The sequence below is a fragment of the Lepus europaeus genome, chromosome 7, assembly GCF_033115175.1.
Source record: "Lepus europaeus isolate LE1 chromosome 7, mLepTim1.pri, whole genome shotgun sequence".
Taxonomy (NCBI): domain Eukaryota; kingdom Metazoa; phylum Chordata; class Mammalia; order Lagomorpha; family Leporidae; genus Lepus; species Lepus europaeus.
Window position 1 is genome coordinate 109,197,926 of NC_084833.1, and position 26,513 is coordinate 109,224,438.

At 51.2% G+C, this 26,513-nt stretch overlaps 1 protein-coding gene across 1 annotated transcript in view; it reads left to right on the plus strand.

Annotated features, from left to right (window-relative positions):
- The window catches only part of TECTA (tectorin alpha), a 71,425-nt gene that overhangs the window by 12,047 nt on the left and 32,865 nt on the right, over positions 1–26,513 (plus strand). Inside the window, exons 6-10 of the mRNA XM_062197211.1 lie at positions 2,731–3,143; positions 9,006–9,576; positions 11,533–12,125; positions 13,739–14,312; positions 20,487–21,088. Coding sequence (XP_062053195.1) covers positions 2,731–3,143; positions 9,006–9,576; positions 11,533–12,125; positions 13,739–14,312; positions 20,487–21,088 — 2,753 coding nt within the window. The remainder of the gene's footprint in view (positions 1–2,730; positions 3,144–9,005; positions 9,577–11,532; positions 12,126–13,738; positions 14,313–20,486; positions 21,089–26,513) is intronic.

Here is a 26,513-nt window from a genome sequence, read left to right on the forward strand (position 1 = left end):
CTCTTGGCTCAGCTTCGACTTGCTCAATCTCCAGAAGAAGCTACGTTCACACGCTCTGGCAGGCCCATGCCCTGCGCCCCCGTTCCTGCCCTGTGGTCAGACTTGTTAGACCTCCGCCTTCGCACCAAGGAAAGGTCACGTGTGAAGATGGCCTGTCTGGGCATGCTTGCCTCTGTGGGCTCAGTGATGTCGCCCATGTGCAGAATAGCATGAAAAATGTTTTGGAGCTTAGCTGGTATTAAACTGGATAGGAAAGAATCCAGTCCCAAAGCTCACTAGGATTTCTTTCTTTCTTTTTTTAAAAAAGATTTATTTACTTATTTGAAAGTCAGAGTTACACAAAGAGAGAAGCAGAGACAGGGAGAAAGAGAGGTCTTCCATCCACTGGTTCACTCCCCAACTGGCCACAATGGCTAGAGCTGCGCCGATCCAAAGCCAGGACCCAGGAGCTTTTTCTGGGTCTCCCACATGGGTGCAGGGGCCCAAGGACTTGGGCCATCTTCTCCTGCTTTCCCAGGCCACAGCAGAGAGCTGGATCAGAAGTGGAGCAGTGGGGACTCGAACTTGTGCCTATATGGGATGCTGGCACTGTAGGCAGCGGCTTTACCCGCTATGCCACAGCATCGGCCCCTCACTAGGATTTCTGAATTAGTGTCCTCTTCCCTTGCACAGCAGAAACACAGTGTCACTTAAGGTCCATGAGCGGTACCAACCCCATGCCACATTACCTCCTGCCCCTTTCTGGCTGGGGCTACGGCCCTGATAAGTTACAGACGCTTACCAAAACACTTCTCCCCTTGGTGCCAGCATCACACAGCTGATGGCTGTGCACACGCCACCAAGCGCCCAGTGACAGCCTCTCTCCAAGTCCTAGGGATAGCTTCCGTGACCATGGAAAACCCTGGCTTGCAGAGCCATGGGGTTGATCACACGCCAGCTGTGTTCGGAGTCCTCACTTCGACCTCATTCTTTTCCTCCTGAATTATGGGTTTGGGTTTCAAATAGGGGACAAATTCAATATCTTTCTCCAGACCGCTGTGCATTTTCATGTGCCACTGGACATATATCAATCTAATGAGATTGGGGTTTGGCCTGGGTTAGGGCAGGCGAAGCAGCTCTGTAGAGCTGGTTTATTATATCATCATTTCACAAACAGAATTAGCTCAGAGAGGCTACCTTTTGGTCCAAACCTCCCCTCTTCAAAGGCGTTTTCCCATCCTTTATCGGGAACCTGAAAAAGCAGAGACTGGAAACGATGCTGAGTAGAGGCTGTTACAATATATGCAGCTCTGAACTAACTAGTGCCAAAGTGTGTTGAGGACCGAGGGCCTGTTTTCAGGCTGACGCGTCTGACCTACTGGGAATGTGAATAAATCTATTATCTCATTTTGGAGCTCTGTTCTCAACAGGCAGAAAACAGAATTGCCTGTTGAGACATGGGTCCTGTTGGACAAATGTGAAGAGGACTGTGTCCCAGGCGGCAGCCATGCCTTCTGCTTGGGTTAACCTCGCAGTCTCGTGCTACTCACTAGACGCCCGGCAGCACAAAAACCCGAGAAATCTCCTCCAATCCTTCCCAAACAACAGTGTGTGATGTTATTTGCGTTTCTTAATGTCGTGTTTGATGCTTTCCCTTTCAGACTGTCGGTTTGCAAATGCTTCCCGCAACCCGTGTGGGCGTGCCACAGCGTCCCTGTCCACATTTTGCAGGTTAAGCAAGGGGAGACTTGTGGACATTAGATCAGTCGTCTTGGGAGCTTACTGCGGCCTTGAGGGCACTGTCCAGTTCTCTTGACCCCAACCCTCAACCCAGGACTGTGTCACGGCCCCCAACTCAGAGCTGTTTCTCTTGTACGTGGTGGTCAATGCTGGCAGCTGCCAAATTTCAGATATTTTGTGGAGGGAGGTCATCCATGTAGAGAAATGGTTTTAAAGACAGCATGTCTACCAAGTAGTCGGTGAATTTTTTTTTAAATTGACGCACCCCTTAACGGTAGTCCCCTCTCTCCACCTCATTCTCCTCCTCCTGACTGAGATCTGTCAAGAAGATAAAGCTACTATCTGTCCAAGGGACAAGGAGAGAGGCGTCTCAGACTGGGACAGGGCATAGAGAGGGAGAGAAGGCAACCTGTGTGGGTCTGAGTTCTGCCTGGGCAGTGTCTGCAGGATTTACAAGGCTTTGAAAGTGCCAGGCAAGCAGTCAGCCCTTTCCAGAACCTTCCCAGTGAGCCTGGGATTTATATTTGCCCATCTGATGCCTGATTTGTGCTATTGACCTCTACTGGCACTCACTTGGCCCTCAACAAATGTGTTTTGGATGAATGAACAAATTAGCCAATACACACACAGGATTGCTCAGTTGCCTGGATACATTGGGTCTTCTTTCAGAATACCCTTCCTGCAATGACTCTGGAGTGTCCCAGCCGTTCCTGTGGATTAAAAACCGTGTCTTTCCTTGGAATAGGTATACTCCCAGCTGTGGTGACCGTAAGGCCAAGGGCTTAGGCCAGGTTCACACAGACTCAACTTGGAATCTGGCTTCACCACTGAGTTGCTGGGTGACGGTGGGCAAACGCGTGGCTCTTGAGGCCCAGTGTTCTCATTTGTCAGTGTGGTGACAACACCTGCCCAACAGGGACCTTGTATAATGGAAGTGATCCGTATAGCCCGGTGTCCGGCACAGAGGAGGAGTACTCAAGAAATGTAAGCTCTGATGTCGTTCTTCCCCAGGACAGTTCCTTCGGCGAGGGGAGGTGTTTTGGGATGACCTGAACTGCACCATCAAGTGCCGCTGTCTGGACTTCAACAACGAGATCTACTGCCAGGAGGCCTCTTGCAGCCCCTACGAGGTGTGCGAACCCAAAGGCAAATTCTTCTCCTGCAGCCCTGTGGAGACCAGCACGTGCGTGGTGTTTGGGGAGCCACACTACCACACTTTTGATGGCTTCCTCTTCCACTTCCAAGGCTCCTGTGCCTACCTGTTGGCCCGGCAGTGTTTGCAGACTTCCAGCCTCCCCTTCTTCAGTGTGGAGGCCAAGAATGAGCACCGTGGGGGCTCAGCAGTCTCCTGGGTGAAGGAGCTCTCCGTGGAGGTGAATGGCTACAAGATCCTCATCCCCAAAGGAAGCTACGGGAAAGTCAAGGTGAGGGGGACATGGAGAAGCCGGAGCTTCCCACTTCTACCGGTTCTGCTGCTTGTCTTTCCGCCATACCAAAGGGACATATGGCGCTTCCTGCCTGGTGAATGTCTCGCAAAATTCTTGACTAGGCCGGTGTATACCTGGCTCCTCAACATGTCTAGCTACTTTTTAATGTCTGCTATACACACACAGTCCCATTTCCCTCAAGAACACCAGTAGGCATGCGCACACGTGCACACACACGCGCACAGCTCAGAAGTAACCAGAAAGAAAAGGGAGCTTAGTTTTCCACACACCTGCCCTGCCATGGTTGTCCATGGTGCAAACCTAAAGTACAGTACCCCTAATTCAGTGCAGCCTTACATTAGTCATCCTCACCCCACCCCACAGTGCTGCTTCACATTTTCAGGCACCGTCACAGGGTTGATGTCTCCCAAGGCACTCCCCGTTCCGGCACCCGGAGCAACCACACCGACTTCCTTAGAGAAGCCTGGACGGGGAAAGTCCCCGGAAAGTCTCACCCAAACACTTTCTATCAGAATCTCTAATCCCTGCCTAGAATAATGGAGAAAAAGATGGGTCTCTGCTGGCCTGTTAAGCATATGAAAATGATTTCTGTCCCTGTCTACCTGCATTTTAAGCAGGGATGTTGTCAAAAGACAGAGAGCAAAAAGCCACTAGCAATTACTCAATTTGTGGAGGCCTCAATTTTTATAATATTAACAAAGACCTTGTTGCAAACCATGTATTTATTCAAGCAATAATCACCAGGACCACAAGGGGTTGATCGTTACAACCCATGCAGTCCTTAATCCCCACGCATGGAGGTCATTGCCAAGTTGATAAACCAGAACCAATGCCAAGGCTGGTTTTCTTGCTTATTTAAAAAACTAATGTGTTGTAGTTTTAATTGATGTAGCATGTCCAACAAAAGACAGGACCAGGGAACTAATTCTACTTTTTTCTGGCTCTGCCCTTCTTGGTTCTGTGTAGCTTATCAGTCTCATAATTAGGAAAGTGAGCTATTACTGCAGTTGAAATGCCAATTTGCTTGTTATTTGGTTAGTCTCTCTAGGGATAGAGCTGTATATCAAATCAAGCTAAGAGTTCGGGTACAGAAGTTTGGAGTTCTTCCAATTTAAATTTATATTGTGCTGTTGAACACTATACTTAGCCTTTTAGATAGATGCTAGCATTTCAAGCTAGAAACATTTTCACCAGCTTCCCTCTCCTTGCCTGAATTATGTGGACGATAGGTATGATATCAGCATTTGAAAAAGAAAGCCTCCTGCTCTATTCCTACTTTCCATTTTGATTAAAATTCCTTTTCACTCACTCAGATTTTTTTTTTTTTTGAAAGAAAGGGACACTGTCATTTCTTTCAGGCCCAGCAGCTCTGCTAATTTTGTGTGGCTGTGTTCCATCGTCCAGGCGCAGGGCACGGATTCCTCAATTTTCTGTAGCGACAGGAGATGTGGCTCTGAATGTAAATGTTTCAGGAAGAAAAGGTTATGTGACTCCAACTGCAAGCTAACAATGGCTTCCTTTTTCTTTGGCCAAATGGTTTCCAAGTATCTTTGAATACACCTTCTCTGCTGGAGAGAGTGGCTCGATGGAGAGCAGAGGTGCAGCCCCGGGTGACTTGGGGACAGGCAGGAGAGGGCTGGGAGGTCACTGACTTCTCCAGTCACTCCGTGCCAGGCCAGAAACGGCCACTGAGGTCCACTCTGCCCAGCCATAGACTGCCCTCCTCCAACCGGTCTCCAGAGGCTGGGATTGGGAACTGAGTTCTATCTAGGGATTTTTCTCCCCATTAAACTGCTCTCAAATAGCAAAGAATGTAGGATTGTTATTATGTTAATGGCCCCTGCCGAAAAAAGCTAGGATAATTACAAATTCCCAAATAGTAATCTCTCCTTTTAAATAATGTCAGTTTTCCTATTTCTTCCCCATGAACCTAAGTAGTTTTGGGTGCTCCAGTGACCAAGGTGCCAAGGCCAACTAGCACAGGGTGCCGACCAGCTCAGATTCCAGGGTGGGGCCCCTCACATCCCTGAGCCACCACTGCCAGTGGGGTGGCTTTGATAAACCTCATTTTCTCCATCTGTGAGATGGGGATGGCAGTGTCTTGCAGTCAGGGTACCCGGGCACCCTGGGTGCTGGCATAGGGGAGAGAACAGGGCTCTGGAGCCGGACTGGTGGGGGCCAGGCCTGGACACCTGCAAGTGCCAGCAGCCCTCATCCTCAGCTGTCCTGAGGACTGAGGACTGACCGGCAGGGGTTGGGGTAGGACTTCTCTGGGAGCTCCTGCTCCAGGGCCTTGGATCACAGCCCAATGACTTTATAATTTGTGGTGAGACTGGAAGGGGAGCGACAAACAGTGCTGCCAGGAAGCAAGGTGTCCACAGGAACATTACCGGCATCCACAGTAAGGTCGGCCAGAATGGGACAAGAACAGATGCTGAGGGACGTCCAGAGCGGACGACCCTGTGGTTTCCGCGTAGGACATGTGGAGTTTGCCCCGTGTCAGCACACGTTGAAGTGAGAGAGGAGAACACTTGGGCATGGATATATTTGGCATTTAAAATCACAGCAAACTTGGGAAGACCCCTTCCCACATCCTAGCACAGAACAGCGGATAAGGATTGTTCAGTATTTTTTCTAGTTGACCTTTCTTATAGTATGGCTTTTCTCACCCCTGTGGGCTAACCTTGAACTTGGCAGATAAGGACAGATTAGTCAACTCCTTGGGTTTTTCTCTGCTCTTCTAGTAGCAGGATTTTTTCTTTCTCAAGGCCTCTTTTCCATGTCCCCTTCCTGCACTGCTATGAACTGAATGTCTGTGTCCTCCAGGGGTCAGATGTTGAGGACCTAACCCTCACGGTGCTGGTTTTAGGAGTGGGGCTTGCGGAGGTCCTGAGTGGGGAGCCCCCATGGGTGGGATTAGCACCCAGCTTGTTTGCTCCTCTCACCATGTGAGGACACGGCGGGAAGGTGCCCTCTGTGGACCAGAAAGTTGGCCCTTAGACGCCAAATCCACCAATACCTTGACCTTGACCTTGACCTTGACCTTGGGCGTCCCAGTCTCCAGAACCATAAGAAAGAAATTCCTGCTGCTTATGGTGTTTTGTTAGAAGGACAGGTAGTAGGAGTTGGCTGCTGCTCTAACAAATACTTAAACATGTGCTAGCTGCACTGGCGCTGGGGGAATGGGCAGAGGCTGGAAGAGTTTTGAGGTGCAGGCCAGCAAAAGCCTGCACTGCCATGAACGGCCCACTAAGGGCGAGTCTGGTGCGGGTTGGTGGCTGATCTCTGGGGATGGAGAGTGGCACGTGGCAACTGCCATGGTAAATCTGGGTGCAGTGCTCAGACTGTCAGTTGCCTTAGCTCCTAGACCACGTGGAGAGTTGCAACAATGGTAGCAGGTAAGACCATTGTCCTTCCAATGTGCCAGAAACCAGGATGGGTGTGAGGCAGCCTGGAAAATTTAAGTGCACTTACAGCCAAGCCCACTGAGGGCTGTTCTGGGACTATTCATTCATCCCAGTCCACGAATGTGTCTGTAGGTGCCTGGCTTGGTAAGTGTGGCAAGAAAATGACCTCTCTCTTTTGGAGGCTCATCAAGCCCCCTACTCACGTGAGTAAGTGAGTTTTCTGCCCACTGCTCATTCCTCATCGCAGAAGCCACCAGGGCCAGCTGAGTGAGCGCCACCAGCTCACGCCACCCTTGGTTGCTGCATCCAGCCTCGCCCCTTGGCCTCGTGGCTCCCTGGACTCCTGCCGCAGCTGCCTGTCTGGTTTCTTTGCCTGTAACCTTGATTCACTTTAGTAAGTCCTTCACACTGGCCAGAACTGACTTTCTAAAATGCAGATCTGACAATGTCATTCCCTCCAGAATAGAAATCCAAGTATTGTTTTGTTTTTTTTTTTAACATTGGCTTAAAAGGCCCTCCAAGATCTGTTCTCGACACAGAAGCCAAAGTGATTCTTTTGAAGCGGAAGTCAAATCCTGTCGATCTTTGCTCTAAACATCCCCTTGGCACTCTGTCATGCTCAGAGTCAAAGCCAAAGTCCTTAGGGTGGCTGACAGACTACTGTTCTTTCTCTGACATTGTCCGCCACTGCCCGCTGTCACCTCTCTCCCCCAGCCGCACTGGCCCCCGCAGTTCTGGGAGCGCACAGTCCGGTTCCCACTCAAAGGCCGGCTGTTCCCTCTCGTGAGCCACCCTCGACGTAGGCAATGGCTGCTTCTTCATCTCAAACGTGCCCTTCTCTTTTTTCTCAAATGTTATTCTTAAAATTTATTTTCATCTACTTGAAAGACAGAATGACAGGGAGGAGAGAGACAAAAAGGGAGGAGAGAGGGAGGGAGAGGGGAGGTAGAAGAGAGAGAGAGAGAGAGTTTATTTATATCTGTTGGTGCACTCCCCAGATGCACACAGCAGCCAGCACTGGATCAGGTTGAAGCCAGGAGCTCAGTACTCCATCTGTGTCTCCCACATGGGCAGCAGGGCCCCAAGTACTTGGACCATCTTCCACTGCTTTTCCAGGCACCGTAAGCATGAAGCTCGCCCCAAAGCAGAGGAGCCAGGACTTGAACCGGCGCTCCAATATGGGATGCAAGCATCCCGAGCAGCACTTGACCCGTTGCACCACAGTGCCTGCCCTGCTCCTTCCCTGCTGAACATTAGAAGCCCCCTTTCCTGACACTTTTGATCCGTATTCTCCACTTTATTTTTCTATGTAACACTGATCTGGTGTAGGTAAATATTTTATCACCTTTTGCTTGTTTGTTGGTTTCCCCAGCTTAAGTAGAAGTTCCATGAGAGAAGGGTTTTTGTCCGTCTCACTCGTGGCTAATCCCCACGTCTGGGATCAGCGCTCGCTTGGCACACAAAAAGACCCACGTGGATATTTGGTGGAATGAGCGGGTCTCGCTACACCTCCAGTTCACGTCCGGCTGCCCCCGCCCGCTGCGCTCAGCGACCTGGGTCCTTGCTCCCCAAGCTTGTGCGGCTGCTGCTAACCCCCTGCTTTGCTTTTCTTGTTCTGGGATCCTGTGCCCCTCACTCTCCCTTTGGACATTTCTGTTTATCTCTGAAGACCCCGGTCAGACGGAGCTGCCTGTCAAAACCTTCTATGACTCCCCCAGGCTGGATTAAGTGCTCATGTACTGTTCTCCTAGTGCATCGTCTATTGATTCCCATTTAAAACAGTGCACTATAAATATCAGTTTGTGTCCCTTTTTTCTGGCAGGCTAGGAGCTCCTTGAGGGGAGCTCTCAACATCCAAATCCTTTACTTCTCAGCTCCTGACATGGTGCTTGGTGCCTAGCAGGTGCTCAGACTTGCTGTTGTTGAATGTCAGCAAGGGACAGGGCAAAGCACATACGAGCTCGAAGCTTAGCTGTGTGGCACACACTTCTGCCGGCTGGAGGACCAGGGAGGGCTGATCGTAGCAGGGGTTCAAGGAAAATTTGGAATCTAAGCTGAGACTTAAAGAATGGATATTTGGAGGAGAAGTGAGAGGACTGTGTTTTCAAGAGAAGACTTGAAGCTAGCCTAGAGACAGCCAGGGCGGGCTGACAATCGCCCGATTCCCAGAGGAGCTGCCGTGGCGCCAGCAATGCCACAGCTATCTCAGCGCAAATGCACAGTGCCTGCACCCAGCTGCTATGCAAAAATTCCCGCCCCCACCCCGCCAGGCCTTGGCCTTCATAAGAGGTAAGCCCACTGGAGCCTGGACATTTTGGGTAGCCGTTCTCTCTGGAGCACTGAATTACTTTGCCTTCTTTCCCTGAGCTCTGCTGGAACTCATTGCCCGGGCACCTGCTCACTGGCCCTTTGCTGTTGCTGTTGTTGGCAGGTGAATGACCTAGTGACCTCTTTGCCCGTCACCTTAGACTTGGGGGCAGTGAGAATCTACCCGAGTGGCATGTCTACTGCCGTGGAAACAGATTTTGGGCTCTTAGTGACGTTTGATGGCCAGCATTACGCCTCCATCTCCATCCCAGGCTCCTACATAAACTCCACCTGTGGGCTCTGTGGGAACTACAACAAAAACCCACTGGACGACTTCCTCCGCCCCGACGGCCGGCCCGCCATGTCCGTCCTGGATCTGGGAGAGAGCTGGCGTGTCTACCACGCCGACTGGAAGTGTGACTCGGGCTGCGTGGACAACTGCACCCAGTGCGATGCCGCCACCGAAGCCCTCTACTTTGGCTCCGACTACTGTGGCTTCCTCAACAAGACGGACGGCCCCCTGTGGGAGTGTGGCACCGTCGTGGACCCCACGGCCTTTGTGCACAGCTGTGTTTATGACTTGTGCAGCGTGAGGGACAATGGCACGCTTCTCTGTCAAGCCATCCAAGCCTATGCACTTGTGTGCCAAGCCCTTGGCATCCCCATTGGAGACTGGCGAATCCAGACTGGGTGTGGTAAGCTGGCATCCCAACCCCATGAGAGATCTCTTGGGCAGGGGGCAGGAACTGGGTGTCAGGGCTCCTCCAAATGTCTTCGTTAACACTCCCGACCTCAGACTCGGGTAAGGCTGAGCTATCACACATTATAAAAAATGAACTGCAGCAAGATCTTTACCCTCCCTTCCCCCAACCTCCACCCCAACCCAATATCCTAGCCAGGAAATAAGAATCCACTGGTGAGCGCGAGTGGTCTGGAAATATGCAGTACGTGCAGGACGCACTTGGCTGGAGGAAGGCCCCGTAGCCGGGATGGATGGCAGCCCCAGGGCTGAGAGGGGCAGTGGCAGGAGGAGCTGTGTTTGTGCCTGTGGAGTCAGGGCAGATGCTGGCCTGGGTGATGAAAACCGGCCTTCAGGAAAACAGTCAGCTCCCGGGTGGAAACTCCAGCCACTGCTCCGGGGTTCTTCACTCTCCACTTTCAGACGCGTTAGGGTTTGTGCGTGTCACTGACCCACTGTTGCCGATTGAAGATGTGGCTGTGGACAGGCAGTGCCCCGGGCTCATCAAGAAGCACTCTTGTTCTGGAGTGCCAGCAGTGACTAGGAAAAGCCCCAACTCTGGGGGCGTCCAGGCTCCTTTGGACCACATGCTTTGTTGTCATTTAGTTACCTCCCCAGTTTCTCCTTCTCAGCTGCTAACATTCTTGTCCTGTTTATCTAAAATTTTCCAACGACCAAACAAACAAACAGGCAATTTCTCTGAAGCTTGTTTTCTTCCTGGTCCTTGGTTTTCTCTACGTGAATAAACCAAAAATTATAACGCGTGCATTTGAGAGTGCTTTGGAGGTGAGAAGATTTAGAACTTTCTTTGAAGCCCGAGACCAGAGGGAGATTTTTTCCTCTGTAACTATCGGTCTGATTCACATAAAATCATCATGTATTGGATTCAAATCTTAGAGCATTGGTCAAACTACTGCACCACAGTGTATTTTTCTTACTGCGGGATTGAACAGCCTTTATTATACCCAGAGCAGCCATATCATGATTCAAGTTGAGGTTCAATGTGGCTTCTCTTTGATCCTGACAGACTCCAGGAGCATCCAAATTGCCCAAGGAAAAATTTTCCTATAATAGCTATGTATTTTTTTTCTAATGGTAATACTCTCTCATCTGCTACATTTCTCTCTTCTCCCTCCTCTCTCTCTTCCTCCCTCGCTCCCTCATCCCATTAGTGGATAAATTATATTTAATTCAGAAAGCTAGTTTACTGAGCTCTGCCTGTTGGATTCAAATGTCTGTGTAGACTCAGATGTTCTTAAAATAGGAGTTGCAGGTTCCTAAGGCAAGACAGGCATTCAGAAGGCGTCTAATTCCAACCCATTCTTCCAGTGGAACAAGCACACAATCTCCTCAGATAGCCAGGGTCCTTTCTTCTATTTGGATGTCTCAGTGAATTTGTCCCCAGAGTTCTCTCTTGGATGTTCTTGTGTATTTCAAGTACCTCTCACTTAGAAATCTCAGATTTTCCAAGCTGCTCCTCCAACAGTTGCCTTTCCCACTTCTCCTGGAAGTTGGATTGAGTTTCTCCTTGGAATGGGCTAGACTCTTTTAACTCAGATCACCCTGTGTGTTCATCGGTTGAAGACCGCTACACATACTGATGGTTGCAGATAACCAAATTACAAAAAAAAAAAAAAAAAAACAAAAAAAAAAACATATTGGGTAACAGATCTTGTCAAGTTAGATAGTGACCTGAAGTTTACTTTCAATCAAGACGATCAAATTCAAGTACAAGTTCATCATCCAACTGCTTCGTAGTCATAGGCAAGTAAGCAAGTGGGTTTTTTTTTTAACCCACCTCAAGCCTCAGCTTGGCCCTCACTCCCAGAAGGCGGCTTCTTTTCTCCCACGCCCTGTGCTAGTTGATTCTGGCTCACCTTGTGACCACACTCTCTTCCTTTCCCTGCGCCAGTGTCCACCGTGCAGTGCCCGAGCTTCAGCCACTACTCCGTGTGCACCAGCAGTTGCCCCGACACGTGCTCAGACCTGACAGCCTCTCAGAACTGCGCCACGCCGTGCACGGAAGGCTGCGAGTGTAACGAGGGCTTCGTGCTCAGCACCAGCCAGTGCGTGCCGCTGCACAAGTGCGGCTGCGACTTTGATGGCCACTACTACACCATGGGGGAGTTCTTCTGGGCCACGGCCAACTGCACGGTGCAGTGCCTGTGCGAGGAGGGCGGGGACATCTACTGCTTCAACAAGACCTGCCGCAGTGGGGAGGTGTGCGCAGTGGAGGATGGCTACCAGGGCTGCTTCCCCAAGCGGGAGACCGTGTGCCTGCTCAGCCAGAACCAGGTGCTGCATACCTTTGACGGCGCCGCCTACGCCTTCCCCTCCGAGTTTTCCTACACGCTCCTGAAGACCTGCCCCGACCGCCCGGAGTACCTGGAGATCGATATCAACAAGAGGAAGCCTGATGCAGGGCCCGCCTGGCTGCGAGGTCTTCGGATCCTGGTGGCCGACCAGGAGGTCAAGATAGGAGGAGTCGGGGCTTCAGAAGTCAAGGTAAGGGTCCTTGCTCCCCTGGAGGGAGTTTGGATGAGTCTCGCCAAGTGAAGGAGCTTGCCAGTCTCTGCAGGTGTGTCGTCTGCCTCCCCCAGCGAGTGGATTATAGGAAGGCAAGAACTTGGAAATGGGAGTGTTTTCTAACCATGTGCCTGGACTGAGATTCTGTCTTGGAGACACAGAATAAAGCTGGAATTTCCCTAATTAGATAGGCAGAGTGCGAGTAGCCCTCCCTCATGGCCAACACTCGCCGACAGCTTCCTGTGTGCGGAGCACTGTCCCAAGTCACACTCAGTCTTCTTAGATAAGCTCATTGTCCTTGCTGTATAGATGAGAAAACCAAGACACAGAGAAGTCACGGTGACTTCCTCGGGGACACACAGCCACGAAGCAGGATGCAAACCCAGGCAGTCTGGCTCCAGGATCTGTGCTCCTAACCTTTGTCCCAACTAACTCCTCCCTGTAGATGAGAACCCACGTGGGGTAGCGCATGGGGCGCCTCTCACCTCTCTAACCTGCTCTAATAGAGACCTGTCATTAGGCACCCATACCTGTAGACTGTAGTTCTAGGAAGAATCTTGGAGATCATCTGGTGCAATTTCTTGTTTCCACATGAACACTCCAAAGGGCTGGCGAATAAGCCCCCATTAATTGTGCTGGTGCTTGGGTGTGGCGGGGGGGAGCTCCCCCATCCCAGTCCAGTGGGCACTTCAATGGTATCACACGACTCCTGTGCAGAGAAACAAAAGCCAGCCCCGTTGACTGTGCAGAGCGTTCCCACTGATGCATCGGCAGAGATGCACTCATTGAAGGAGTAGTGAGACGCAGCTGGGTAGCTGGGCAGTTGGCTCATGATAAGTATACTGTGTGTCTCCAAGGCACAGGGCTCGGGAAAGCAAGTGCTGAAGGGAAAAGAAGGGGCCGGAAAAGTGGGGCAGACAAGGACCTGTCTGGAAAAAGCTACTGAAATAGAGCTGTAGGGCACAGGAAGAAAACATTCAGAGCGATTATTGCTCACATTTCAATTTTGTTTGCTCTGGGATACCCTAGGGTATTGAACACACACAGGTAAAGGCCAAATGGGAGGCCTGTGCCGTGGCTCACTAGGCTAATCCTCTGCCTTGTGGCGCCGGCACACTGGGTTCTAGTCCCGGTCAGGGCGCCGGATTCTGTCCCGGTTGCCCCTCTTCCAGTCCAGCTCTCTGCTGTGGCCAGGGAGTGCAGTGGAGGATGGCCCAAGTGCTTGGGCCCTGCACCCCATGGAAGACCAGGAGAAGCACCTGACTCCTGCCTTCGGATCAGCGCAGCCGCGGCGGCCATTGGAGGGTGAACCAATGGCAAAGGAAGACCTTTCTCTCTGTCTCTCTCTCTTTCTCACTGTCCACTCTGCCTGTCCAAAAAAAAAAAAAAAAAAAAAAGGCCAAATGGGAGTCCCACATGAAAGAAGGAGATGCTCGACAAAACAGCTGGTATTTGTGAGCTTCCCCTGGACCAACAGCTTTTCGACATTTCTCAAAGGGCCAATCAGGGGCAGGACCGCCTAGGAAGTGGTGGGGATTGTGTGTCTCCAGAATTCATGCGCGTGATTTGTTTATTTATTAATTTTTTTCCAGCTGAATGGTCAGGAAGTGGAATTACCTTTTTTCCATGCTTCGGGGAAGCTGGAAATTTACCGGGACAAAAACAGTACGGCGGTGGAGTCCAAGGGCATCGTGACTGTGCAGTACTCAGACACAGGCCTGCTGTACATCCGGCTGTCCACCATCTACTTCAACTGCACCGGGGGCTTGTGTGGCTTCTTCAACGCAAACGCCAGCGACGAGTTCTGCCTCCCCAATGGCAAGTGCACGGACAACCTGGCCGTGTTCCTGGAGAGCTGGACGACGTTCGAGGAGATCTGCAACGGGGAGTGTGGGGACCTGCTGAAGGCCTGCAACAACGACTCGGAGCTGCTCAAGTTCTACCGCAGCCGCTCCAGGTGCGGCATCATCAACGACCCCTCCAACAGCTCCTTTCTCGAGTGCCATGGGGTGGTCAATGTCACTGCCTACTACCGCACCTGCCTTTTCCGCCTCTGCCAGAGCGGGGGCAACGAATCGGAGCTCTGTGACTCTGTGGCCCGGTATGCAAGTGCTTGCAAGAACGCAGACGTGGAGGTGGGCCCCTGGCGCACCTATGACTTTTGCCGTAAGTGGGGGCTGTGTTGTGGGGGAGGCCGCCTGGGGGAGGAATTGATGCCACACTACGCTTTCTTACTCAGGACTTGGCCCCCTGGTGGGACTGAGCTTACAGTAGACCCTCTATATCCAGGTTCTGCATCTGTGGGATGCAACCAATTGTGGATTGAATATATCCTCCACCCCCCAAAAAATTACATCTGTACTGAACACGTGCAGACTTTTTCCATGCCATTATTCCCAAAGCAATGCAGTATAATAACTATTTACATTATATTAGGTATTATAAGTGATCTGGAGATGATTTCAAATATATGAGAAGATGTGTATAAGTCATTTGCAATTACTATGCTGTTTTTCAAGATTTATTTATTTGTTTGAAAGGCAAAGTGATAGAGAGAGAGGGACACACACACACACACACAGAGAGAGAGAGAGAGAGAGAGAGAGAATCTCCTATCCACTGGTTCATTCCCAAAATGGCCACCCCAGCTGGATCTGGACCAGGCCAAAGTCAGGAGCCAAGAACTCCCTCCTGTTTTCAACACGAGTGGCAGGAGTCCAAGCACTTGGGCCATCTTCCAATGCCTTATCAGGGGCACTAGCAGCAAGCTGGATCAGAAGTGGAGTAGCCAGGACTAGGAAAGGCACTCTGATATGGGATGTTGCTGTCACAAGTGGTGGCAGCTTAACCCACTGCAACACAGCAGTCATGGCCCCTGCTATGATCTTTTATGTAAGGGGCTTGAGCATCCATGGATTTTGGTATCCATGGGGGATCCTGGAACCAATCCCCCTTGGTTACTTGAGGACAATTGCATTGTGAATCCCTTCCCTAATCTCATGCTTCTTCTAGAAGGCCCAAACCAGAATGTTCTCACCTATGTTTTCATTTCTAGTTATACAATAACTTTTTAAAAGATTTATGTATGTATTTATTTGAAGGGCAGAGTTACAGAGAGTGGGAGAGAGAGAGAGAGAGATCTTCCATCTGCTGATTCACTTCCCAAATGGCTGCAACAGCCGGAGCTGGGCTGATCCAAAGCCAGGAGCCAGGAACTTCTTCTGGGTCTCCCTCACAGGTGCAGGGTCCCAAGCACTTGAGCCATCCTCCACTGCTTTCCCAGGTGCATTGGCAGGGAGCTAGATGGGAAGTGGAGCATCTGGGACTTGAACCAGTGCCCGCCCATATGGGATGTCAGCACTGCAGGCGACAGCTTTGCCCATTACTCCAAAGTGTCAACCCCTATACAATAATTTAATTGAAGGGCAATTAGCCACCCCATTGACTTGTAGTTTTACTTAGCAGAGGTACAAACTCTGTATCAAAGGACTAGAAATGTTTGTGTTGGCTCCATAGGTACCTTCTCCCTTGGCCGAAAGGGCTCTCTTCATTTTGATAGGAGGCAACCAGCCAGAGAGCTTTCCAGGCTGTAGAGATTAGCATCACTCCCTGGGACAAGCTAGACAGGGCCATTAAGAGAGCGCCATGCTGCAGGTTTTTCATTTTGTCCCCAGAGTTAACTCGTCTCTCTTGGCAGGGCCGTGGCAGCACCAGTAGTCACTAGGATGGCTGCTGGGGAGGGTTGAGGCAGCCTGGCTCATGGGAGCGGAGAGCACGGGGAAGAGTAATAGAGTGGGCAGAAGAAGGAGTGGCTGAGAGGGTGGGACCCGAGCCTGGAGCACCAAACACCTCACCTGGACCCAGCCCCTAAACCAAACCTAATGCCGCCATTAGATTGCATCCTGCTCAGCTCTTTTTTTTTTTTTTAAGATTTATTTTATTTATTTGAAAGACAGAGTTACAGAGAGAGGTAGAGACACAGAGAGAGAGATCTTCCACTCGCTGGTTTACTCCCAAATGGCTGCAACGGCTGGAGCTGCGCCGATCTGAAGCCAGGAGCCAGGAGCTTCCTCTGGGTCTCCCACACTGGTGCAAGGACCCAAGCACTTGGTCCATCTTCTACTGCTTCCCCAGGCCATAGCAGAGAGCTGGATCAGAAGAGGAGCAGCTGGGACTCGAACCGGCACCCATGTGGGATGCCGGCACTTCAGGCCAGGGCATTGGCCCCCTGCAAGCTCTTAAGCTCTGTCCTTTTACCTTGCTTCCGAACTTAGTTTGCTTGACTTTTATTTCAAAGTAATTTAATAGTTGCCAGAGCACTCACACACCCATTCCCTGGATTAACCCATGTTAGCCATTGGCTTTCTCCTCCCCTTGCCCCCCTCTCTGTTTCGGAGCAGGTTGTAGACATCTTGCCCTTGGCCCCTAAAACCTGTGAGCGTGCTTCCTACAATAAGCACACCCACTCATGTAGCCACAGTACGGCCGTCACTCTTCGGAGACAGACCCGCGTGCAATAAGTGAGCATCCATGCCCCACTGCTGCCAGCTGATCAGGAACATCCCTCGGGGTGCTATGTGGGTATTTTCTTCCCTTCAGTAGAGATCCAGTCCAGGACCACACGCTGTTGCATTGTGTCGCCATGTCTCTTCCGTCTCCCTTAGTCTGGAAGGGTCCCTGAGCCTTCTTTGTCTTTCACGACCTTGGCATTTGGAAGAACGCAGCATCCCCCACTCGGGGGCCCTCACCGGGGCCTGATGTCTCCCCGAGACAAGCTTCAGCTGCACATTCCCGCTCAGCCTCCTGCCTTGGCCCTGTTGGGTTTCTCATGAGGTCCTGCCCATGGTGATGCGCACACTGGTCCCCTGCTCTACAGTCACTGTGTATTTTCCCTTACAGATAATAAGCTGACTGTGTGGATACTTTAAGATTGTACAAGTATCTTGTTCTTCATCAAAATTGCCCTCCTGGATTGAGCGCCCAGTGGGGATTTTTGCTTTGTTTCAATCTTGTGCTTGAGGATCACACACTGACAGTTCCCAGGGCCAACCCCTTCCCCCGTTACCAGGCAGCAGTTGTCATTCTACCGTAAGCGAGAGCCCTCCCTCGTCTGCCTATCGCTTGATCCGTCCATCCTATGCTTCTCTCTCATCAGTGTGGACGGGGATTCCTATTTTTCCAATGACTTCATCTTATACTTGTTGACTGCTTTTGGCATTAATACATTGTTTCAGGTTTGGCCTGTTGGAGCCCCTCAAGCCAGCTCTTGTGTCCCCTGGGCACACTTCTGTCATTGTTTCTGAATACTTTCTTACTTTCTGGTGTAATAAGATGCTTCACACTCACCTCTTGACCTTCTTTGCCCAAGAATGGAATGAGCATTACTCCAAGAAGCCCCAGTATATGCTGGGGGAGGGAGCAGATCTTATTAGAAACCAAGATCTGGGTGAAGGGAGCCCCTTGCTCTTGGAGTCTTTGCTTTGCCACCACATTTTCTCTCTTTCTTCTCTCTCTCTCTCTCTCTCACACACACACACACACACACACATATTTTAAAATCCATTATTTCTAGGCCAGCGCCATGGCTCACTAGGCTAATCCTCCACCTGCGGCGCTGGTACCCCGGGTTCTAGTCCTGCTTGGGGCGCTGGATTCTGTCCTGGTTGCCCCTCTTCCAGGCCAGCTCTCTGCTGTGGCCTGGGAGTGCAGTGGAGGATGGCCCAGGTTCTTGGGCCCTGCACCCCATGGGAGACCAGGGAGGAGCACCTAGCTCCTGGCTTCGGATTGGCGCAGTGCGCCGGCCGCAACACGCCAGTGGTAGCGGCCACTTGGGGGTGAACCAACGGAAAACAGAAGACCTTTCTCTCTGTCTCTCTCTCTCTCACTGTCTAACTCTGCCTGTCCAAAAAAAATCTATTATTTCTGGCTTGGTAAGTCCAAAGGCGTGGTGGCTGTCATCTCAGAGGAGGGCAGCTACGCACCTGGGAAGGGAATAGCAGAAGCTATGGATCCTACAGCTGGAATTCTGGGAGCCCTTGTAAATAGTCACCAGCAGGGGGAGCACTTCCATGGTCTCTGTTGACCACCACATCCAATGGGACCTTATCATACTTTCCCAAATCCTTCTGTTCAGTCCACTTCTCAGCATCTTCCTTTGTCCTATCCCTGGCTTATCCAACGCGATCTCTACTCCTGCCTTCACACCCAGCTTTCTAGTTGTATTTCATAGGATGCAGGATGACCACGTCTCCCCCATACCAAGTCTGTTTCGTTGCTGGGCCATTCCTTAGGACTAGTCATTCCTGGCCAGCGAGGCTTGTTTCTGGATTTTCTTTGCATAGTTTGGTGGCAGCGTGCATGCCCAGTTACAGTGACACAGTGCCGATGCTCCTCCATCCCCTGGCTGCTAAGGAGAGCTTCTCACTCCGCCCCATCTGGGCCAGCAGAGCTGGAGCAAACGCTTGGAAGTGCCTGTCTTAGCGGCAGCTTGGGCAGAAGCAGCCACGTGGAACAGGGCTTCCTCAGATGGAGGGCCAGGCTTCACACTTGGGATGCTCCCTAGGACGTCTCATTGAGACTTGGTATCCTTGGGTCCGGTGACGATGGGTGCATCGAGACTTGATTAATCATGTCTCCAGGTACAAGGGGGTTAATCCGGCCAGGGGCTTTCGGAGTGGGAATTGGATTGGGCAACAGCTGTCAATCAGGCACGTGACCTCCTTTGAACCTAGAGCCACAACCACTGCTTTTCAGTTATTTTTAACCAGCCCTCCCGTTGGCAGAGTCAGGCTGCCCAATTAAGTGATTTTACAGAGGCATTTCAGGGGCTGGGGGAAGTTTTATTACTCCATGTCTGCATGTTCCAGACTTTGAGACAAATTCAGACAACACAATAAGTCATAAAGCGAGAGCCATTTAAATAAGTCATGTTATTTGCTATCACCATAAACCTGCAGTCAGTGTTACAACATTCATAATTTAGAGACAAATGTGAAAATCCCTCTATACAGACGTATATAATCAGTGCTGAACTAGCCTTCAACTCCAACGCCGTACAGTATTGTAGTCAATGGGAAGGGAGATAGTCCTTTAGCCCAGAGGAAAAAAAGATTGGCTTCCAGTACACTGTGCAGAACTATTGAGTCGGTACTTGTGGGCAGAGCTATTACTGCCGCGCAATTTATTTCTCTGTAGTGTCCTCTGTGTCCTTGGATTATAAAACACTATTAAGGCATGATGGTATGTACAAGAACCAGAGGAAGTTTTAAAGGAAAGATCTTATCTTTCCAGCAGGTGGTGGGCACCTTGGCGGACCCGTAGGTTTCACAGACCTGTAGGTTGATTTCTTCTGTGCTTCTGTCCCTGCCCCCTTCACGCTGGGACCAACCTGCATTGGGGAGACAAGTGGGAAGTGTACCAGAACCCCATGCTGAGTGGCACGTGCTGTTGCCAGTGCATGGGCTCTGCTTTTTGGTACAGAGACTTGATCTAGCAAGGAGGGCTTCTAGGTGGAAGTGCAGTTTGAAAGGAATCTTTAAGGATGGGTGGGAAGCGGCTTTGCAGAGGGCCATCAAGACAGAGGAAAGAGTGCAAGTTCAGGTGGTGTGGGTGAGTGTGTGCGGAGGGTGGTGAGGAGGTGCAGGAGGCCCGAGGGCAACAGCAGCAGAGAAAGGACCACAGAGGCCACGACACTGGGCCAGCTTGCAGAGTCCAGACCCCTGCGTTCCGCCTCTCCGTGTGATAGAAGGAAGAGCTAAGAGGGCGCAGGGAGGGCTGTGTGTTGAGACTCCTGGGCCTCATGCCAATGGTCAGTGTTCAGAACAACACTAGTTGGTAAATATGCTCCCTGCTGAATGAAAGAAGAACCCGGAGCTCAGAGATGTTAAATACCACGGCCGATTTAAGGGCATGGTGCAGGCTCCCTGAGCCGGAAGCACTTGCCCCTTCCTGCACAGCCCCGTCTCCAGAGCCTGCCTCCTTCTCTGGTGCTTCCCAGTTAGGTTGAGTTAAATCGCTCAACTGCAGGTTCCTCACCCAAAGATAGGGCTGGTGAGATTTGCCTTACTTTCCTTTTACTTACATTCTTGAGCTAAGGTACACAGGGACTTGGCACCTGCACCAGCCGAGCACGCAAATGAGGGGCTCACTGGATGTGGTCAGTCTCCCTGCCAAATGAGGATGCCAGTGGTTCCAGCCACACGGCACTCACAGAGCATCCTGTGCTGTACACACTCACGTGCACGCTCACACACATGCACACAATGTACACACACATACACACACATTCTCTCTCTGACCTCTGCCGCTTACTAAAGTCTGTCTTTTCCTTGACCACTGCAGCTCTAGAATGTCCGGAGAACAGCCATTTTGAGGAGTGCATGACGTGCACGGAGACCTGTGAAACCCTGGCCCTGGGGCCCATCTGTGTGGAGAGCTGCTCTGAGGGGTGCCAGTGTGACGAGGGCTATGCCCTGCAGGGCAGCCAGTGTGTCCCCCGGAGTGAGTGTGGCTGCAACTTTGAGGGCCACCAGCTTGCTACCAACGAGAGCTTCTGGGTGGACCAGGACTGCCAGATCTTCTGCTATTGCAACGGCACGGACAACAGTGTCCACTGTGAGACCATCCCCTGCAAGGAGGATGAATACTGCATGGAGGGCAGCAGCCTGTACCACTGCCAGGCCCGCACTGACGCCTCCTGCATCGTCTCCGGCTACGGCCACTACCTCACCTTCGATGGTTACCCGTTTGACTTCCAGACCAGCTGCCCGCTCATCCTCTGCACCACAGGGAACAGGCCAACTTCAGACTCTTTCCCCAAGTTCATGGTCACAGCCAAGAATGAGGACCGGGATCCGTCATTGGCCTTGTGGGTCAAGCAGGTGGACGTGACTGTATTTGGCTACAGTATTGTGATTCACCGGGCCTACAAGCACACAGTGCTGGTGAGTAGTCACGGGCTGATCTCAAGGAGAATCAAGGTGGGGGGCGTGAGGATGGGGCGCCTGGATAGGCAAGACAGGCTGCAGGTGAATCCAAGAAAATCTTAGCTTGGTAACGCAGAGAGAGACCCTGGAGTTGTTTCTTCGTATCTCACAGAGAGGGAAACTGAGGCTGAAAGAGGAAGATTTGCCCGAGTTGCAGGAACAGAGTTGGCGGTAGAAATGACACCTGTCGTATTGGAGCGGGCTGTGCTGGAGCTTGGCCACCACGTGCAACCTCAGGCAGTCACGTCACATCCCAGTTCCGTTCATCTGTCCACGGGAACACGCGCCTGGCACAGTCTAAGCCCCTCTAAGTGGTGCTGTTGTCCCAATCCACCCCTTTTCCATTTTGGAGATCAGAATGACCTATGCCTGCTCTGGCCTCTCCTCCCTCTCCCAGTCTCCCTGCTGGTCCCACGGGACCCAGAATTCAAGAGCCACTCCCCTCTCGGGAGCACTCGGGAGTTCTTGACTCACCTGGGCTCTGGGTCCCTCTTCCTACCTCTGCCACCCCTTCAACCAAAGAGCACTTCCCTGCCTGTGAAGAGAGGGGAGCAGGCCTGGGAGTCTTCCGTGTCTGCTTGAGCAGGCTGCCAGCGGCCACCCTGCAGCTTGGAGGAGGCCCGCAGCCTCTGGCCCCGCAGCGTGGAGCAGCTGATTTAGGGCGTTGGCCTTCTCCACATTACGCTCACAGACCTGCATCAGCATCTGTCTGTCTCTGAGGGGACTCTTTTTCATTTTGTGTACATTCTCTTTAAAATTCTGAGCCAAACGGAGCTAAACTAAGTACACCGAACTAAAGAGATCCCTGGGCAGTGCTACTGCATTCTCTTCCTTGGGATTTCCTTAACCTTCTTCTCCGACAGAGAGAGCTCTGCATGCTCCTTAAATTATCTTCCTTTTCAGGTTTATTGGAAGATCCGTCTTAGCATGGAAGGTAGAAGGCTCACCACACTCATTTTCTTCCCTTCTCAGAGAGTATGAACCTGCATCCCAATCCCAGCTGTTTTCCTCTATGCTTCTCATAACAGTTTATTCCTGTATTTATTGTTGCATTGATCATATTGTATTTTTCCTCTATCTTCCTGTCTAACTCCCTCATTTCTAATTGTGGGCTCTCAGGGGCAGGGACCATACCTCATTCCCCTTCATGTTGGATGAATGTGCGGTGCTCTGCACATAGCAACACTCAAAACACTTGTCAAGTGAATGAATGTGATGACGTCATAACCCTTTCTCCCAAGGTGCCTGTGACTTTCCTGTAGTTGCCGGTGGCCTCTTTGGTGATCTGAGAGACTGAATTAACAAAGGGGCGAGTTGGAGAGTCGGCAGATGCCTTGCTTGCCATCACTTGGGCTGTGTAGCGGATGCCTGAATGGTCAAAGCTGCCCTTTAGGGCGACTTCCCTCAAGTCCGTTTTCATCACAGGTTAAAACCAATCCATCCATCATTATATCCATGGGGCTTGCGTCATGCGTGTCCTTGTCTCCTCACCTGATCTGTTTCCACCCTGAGATCGACACATTTTCATGAAGTCACTTGACAAGCAACACTCTGCCACCTTGCAGATTTCCCTCCTTTCTTAAAGAACAGGATCTCCTCCTGGAGCCTGCTTGTTCTGAACCCCACTCCTGCCTTGCCTTGCCTGCTCTCAGCTGTCGGGTAGATAGCTAGCTGAGGTTACACATGTATCTTTCTGGCTCCTTCCCGGCTGTTTCTGCATGGAGACCGATGGATCCGCATGAACACTTCCCTTTCTCAGCTTAGCCCTTCCTTCTCCTTCATGGTAATCGATTCCCCAGTCTTTCTGGACGTTTCCTTCCCTCCACTTCAGGCTTAAGACCCTAATAGGTCAGCTCACCTAGCAGGCATGCGCCCTGGCCAGCATCCTGAGACTGCCTCACTGCTCAAGCCAAAGGCCGCAAGAATCACTCAGCTCATTTCTTCCTCACATGGAGAGGGAGGGCGTGTATGCATTTCTTAAAGTTGCCAGAACAACATACCACAGACTGGGTGGCTTAAACCACAGAAACTTAGTCGCTCTCAGCTGTGGAGGCGCAAAGTCCAAGGTCAAGGTGCTGGCAGGGTCCTGTTCTGAGGTACCAGAGCGGCATCTGTCCCTTGTCGCTCTCCTAGCTTCTGGTGATCGTAGGCAGGCCTTGGCGTACCTTGACTCGTGGCTGCAAAACTGCAGTTTGTGCTGCCGTCTTGACGTGGCTTTCTCCTGCCTGGATCCAGTGTCCCTGTCCTTTGAGGACACCAGTCACTGGATTTAGGGCCTACCTAATCCAGTCCGACCTCACTTTAGCTTGATTACATTTACGGATATCTTATTTCCAAATAAGGTTGTATTCACAAGTACTGGTGGTTAGGACTTCAGCATACCTTTAGGGGTGGGGGGCACAATCGAAGCCACAGAACAGGGCCAGGAGAAGACAATGGCCATTGGGCAGGAAAGTACTGAAGTGGCCAGGGCCCTTCTTTCTACGTCACCTAGAAGCACAAAGTGCCCAAGCTGGGAACAGAACGCGTTGCTTTACAATCCCTGCTGAGAAGAGCAAGAGCAGGGTGCACAATGTTCTTCTTTCCTTCTGGGACCTGGGGGGTAGATGTAGCAGTTACTTTGAATTATTAATATGTGGTACAGGATCTGCTTATTCGATGATTTGCATTTGTTTTTCCCATGATGTTATTATTAGTCACCATCCGCCCGTGAGCCTGAAGAATAATAGCTGTTGTAATGACAGGGTAAAGTGAAGCGCAGGGCAAAGCCAGAGCCCAGAGCTCCAGGTCACTGCTGGGGCCTGCAGAAGTGGAGGGGGCCATGGGAGGGATTTCTTGGGACACGGGGTGCTTGCTTCTATGACTCTGACCTTACTCTGCAGCCCTGCAGGATGTGGGAATATCCACCAAGCCAAAAGACGCTGAAAATAAACACACTATCTATAGACCAGACAGGGTTATGGGGGTGAGCAACAGAAAGCGAGCCACTCCCGGGGGGCACTGCTGAGCCCAGTCTCAGCGGCCAGCGCCGGAGCTCAGCAGAGACAGCCTCTCTCCTGCCACCACTCCCAGCCGCCAGCACGCCACAGCCTTTACAGACAAGCCAACAGGAAGGATTTCAGGGCCTTCACCGTCTGTATCTTTGTTCTGATCATCAGCCTGGCACAGTCTCGTTCCGTAAGCTGGAACAGATGCCTACTTTGTGGCAAGAGATGAGGAGTTTTGGAAAAATGGTATCAAACATGAAAAAATAAATAAAGGAACCAACACAGCTTCTGTATTAGTTAGCTTTCCATTGTTACAAGGGAATCCTGGAGGCACCTAACTTTGTAATGAGAACAGGTTTGCTCATCTCCTGTTTTGGAGCTTCAAGTTCAAGATCCAGTGGCCCCCTTGGGTTGGCATGTGCTAGGGAAGGCAGGTGGCAATGGCGGGGCACTTGTGCAGGGAGGACCCCATGGTGAGCTGGGGAGAAAACAGAATGGTTGGACCTACATCAGGTTTGTGTAATAACCCTCTCACGGGAGCTACTTTCTCGGGACATGCCCCCAGTGACTTCACAGCCTCCCCCTAGGTCTCACGTCCTGAATGCTGGAATTGGATTATGTTTCCCCCCTCTTAATGCCATGAACTTATGAGTTTGAGGTTAGTGTACTATGTAAATTCAGGGGGTAAGTCCCATTCAGACCATGGGGAGGGCCCGGGAGTCTGTCCTAACTGAGCTCAGAGCCTACTGGGACAGAAGGACTTGTTAACAGGTAACACCCAGAGTGGTACGAAAGCACAAAGGAGGAGATGTTTCAACGAGATTTCTAGAAAAGGTGACCCAGAGCTGAGCCCTGAACCTCTGTGTGCATCTACTGGGTGAGGACAGCCAGGAAAGGGGAGCATCCGTGCACACCCAGCAGGGCAGCAAGACAGCGGGAGTGAGGGCGGATGAGGCTGTAGACGGAGATAGGGGCCTCCTGTGTAGAGGAAATCTCTACCCAAGCTCTGATGTGTGGTCTTGTTTCCCGTGGAATCAGCCGTCCACATATGTGGGTTCTGCATTCATAGTCAGCCAACCAGCACTGAAGCCACTTGAAAAAAAGCCGTACTGAACGTGCAGAACCCTTTTGTCTTAATTTTTGTATTTTGTATTAATAATATAGTGTAACAACAACGTACATAGCATTTACATTGAATTAGGTATTATAAATCATCTAGAGAGGATTTAAAGAATACGGAAGGAAGTACGTAAGTTTCATGCAAGTATGGTGCCGTGTTCTACAAGGGACTTGCGTATCCCTGGACTTTGATGTCTGAGGCAGGTGCAGGAACCAATCCCCATGGATCCCGAGGGGCAGCTGTACTACAGCACATGAAGCACTTCTCCACACTTGTTCTCACACTGCCCTCTCTGTGCCTTCCTCCTCCGTCTGTCAAGCTCCACTGTCGTACTAACCTCCTCCTTTCCCTCCGATCTCCTCTCCCTTAACAGCTTCTTTTCCTCCATTTCTCACTGCAGAGAGAGACTCGGGACAGCTGTCTGGATGGAGACCACAGAGACTGAGCGGAGCCCCGCTTGTCTGCATTGGAGGCTGTTTCTTTCTCAGGGCTCTCCTTGGCAAGGACCAAATTTGCAAGCCTTTTAGCTCCTGCCTGACACTAGAATTTGGATTGAAGGGGGACTTGGGATGCAAGCGAGCCACACGCATCAGCCCTGGAGTGCACAGCTTCCAGTTGGTTGGTTATGAGCCCGCAGGGCAGGGCAGGGTCTCTATGCCTCTGCTTCCCTTGGTGATTTGCTGAGCCTGTGTTGTGTGGGCCCCGAACTGAGACAGCTGTACTCACCTGGCAGTATCTCACCTCTGTCCCCACCTGCCGTGCATGCTGATGCTGAAGTGGTGCATCGTAGCATCCTCCTCACATACTCTCTTCCAGGCATGGAGAAGGCAGCATTCTCCCCATATCACTTTCTGCCTATACCCATCTCACCCTCCCTCCCTCTCTCGCTCTCTTTTGCCTTCCCTGGGGTCTCGCCTATCTGCCATCCCCCCTCTTTCCTATATCTTCAATCTTTCTCCTTCTGCGAGGTCCCTTTCTATGGGTTTCTATCCAATCTCTCTCCTTCCCTTGACAGTCAAACTCCCTGAGAGCACTGTCTCTGCTTCTGATTCTCCCAACTGCTACTTACTTCTGCAGTCTGACTTCTGGCCTTGTGTTCTACTTAAAAATTCTCTTATTAAGGTCACCACAGCCTTTTCTTTTTTTGAAAAATGAATGAATAGATTTCAGGCTTTATCTCATGGGCCTCTTTGCCATGTGCGGCACAGTATACAAGGCCCTCCCTGGTGCAGGCCCTTGCCACCTCCATCTTCATCCCCTACCACTCCCAAGGCCA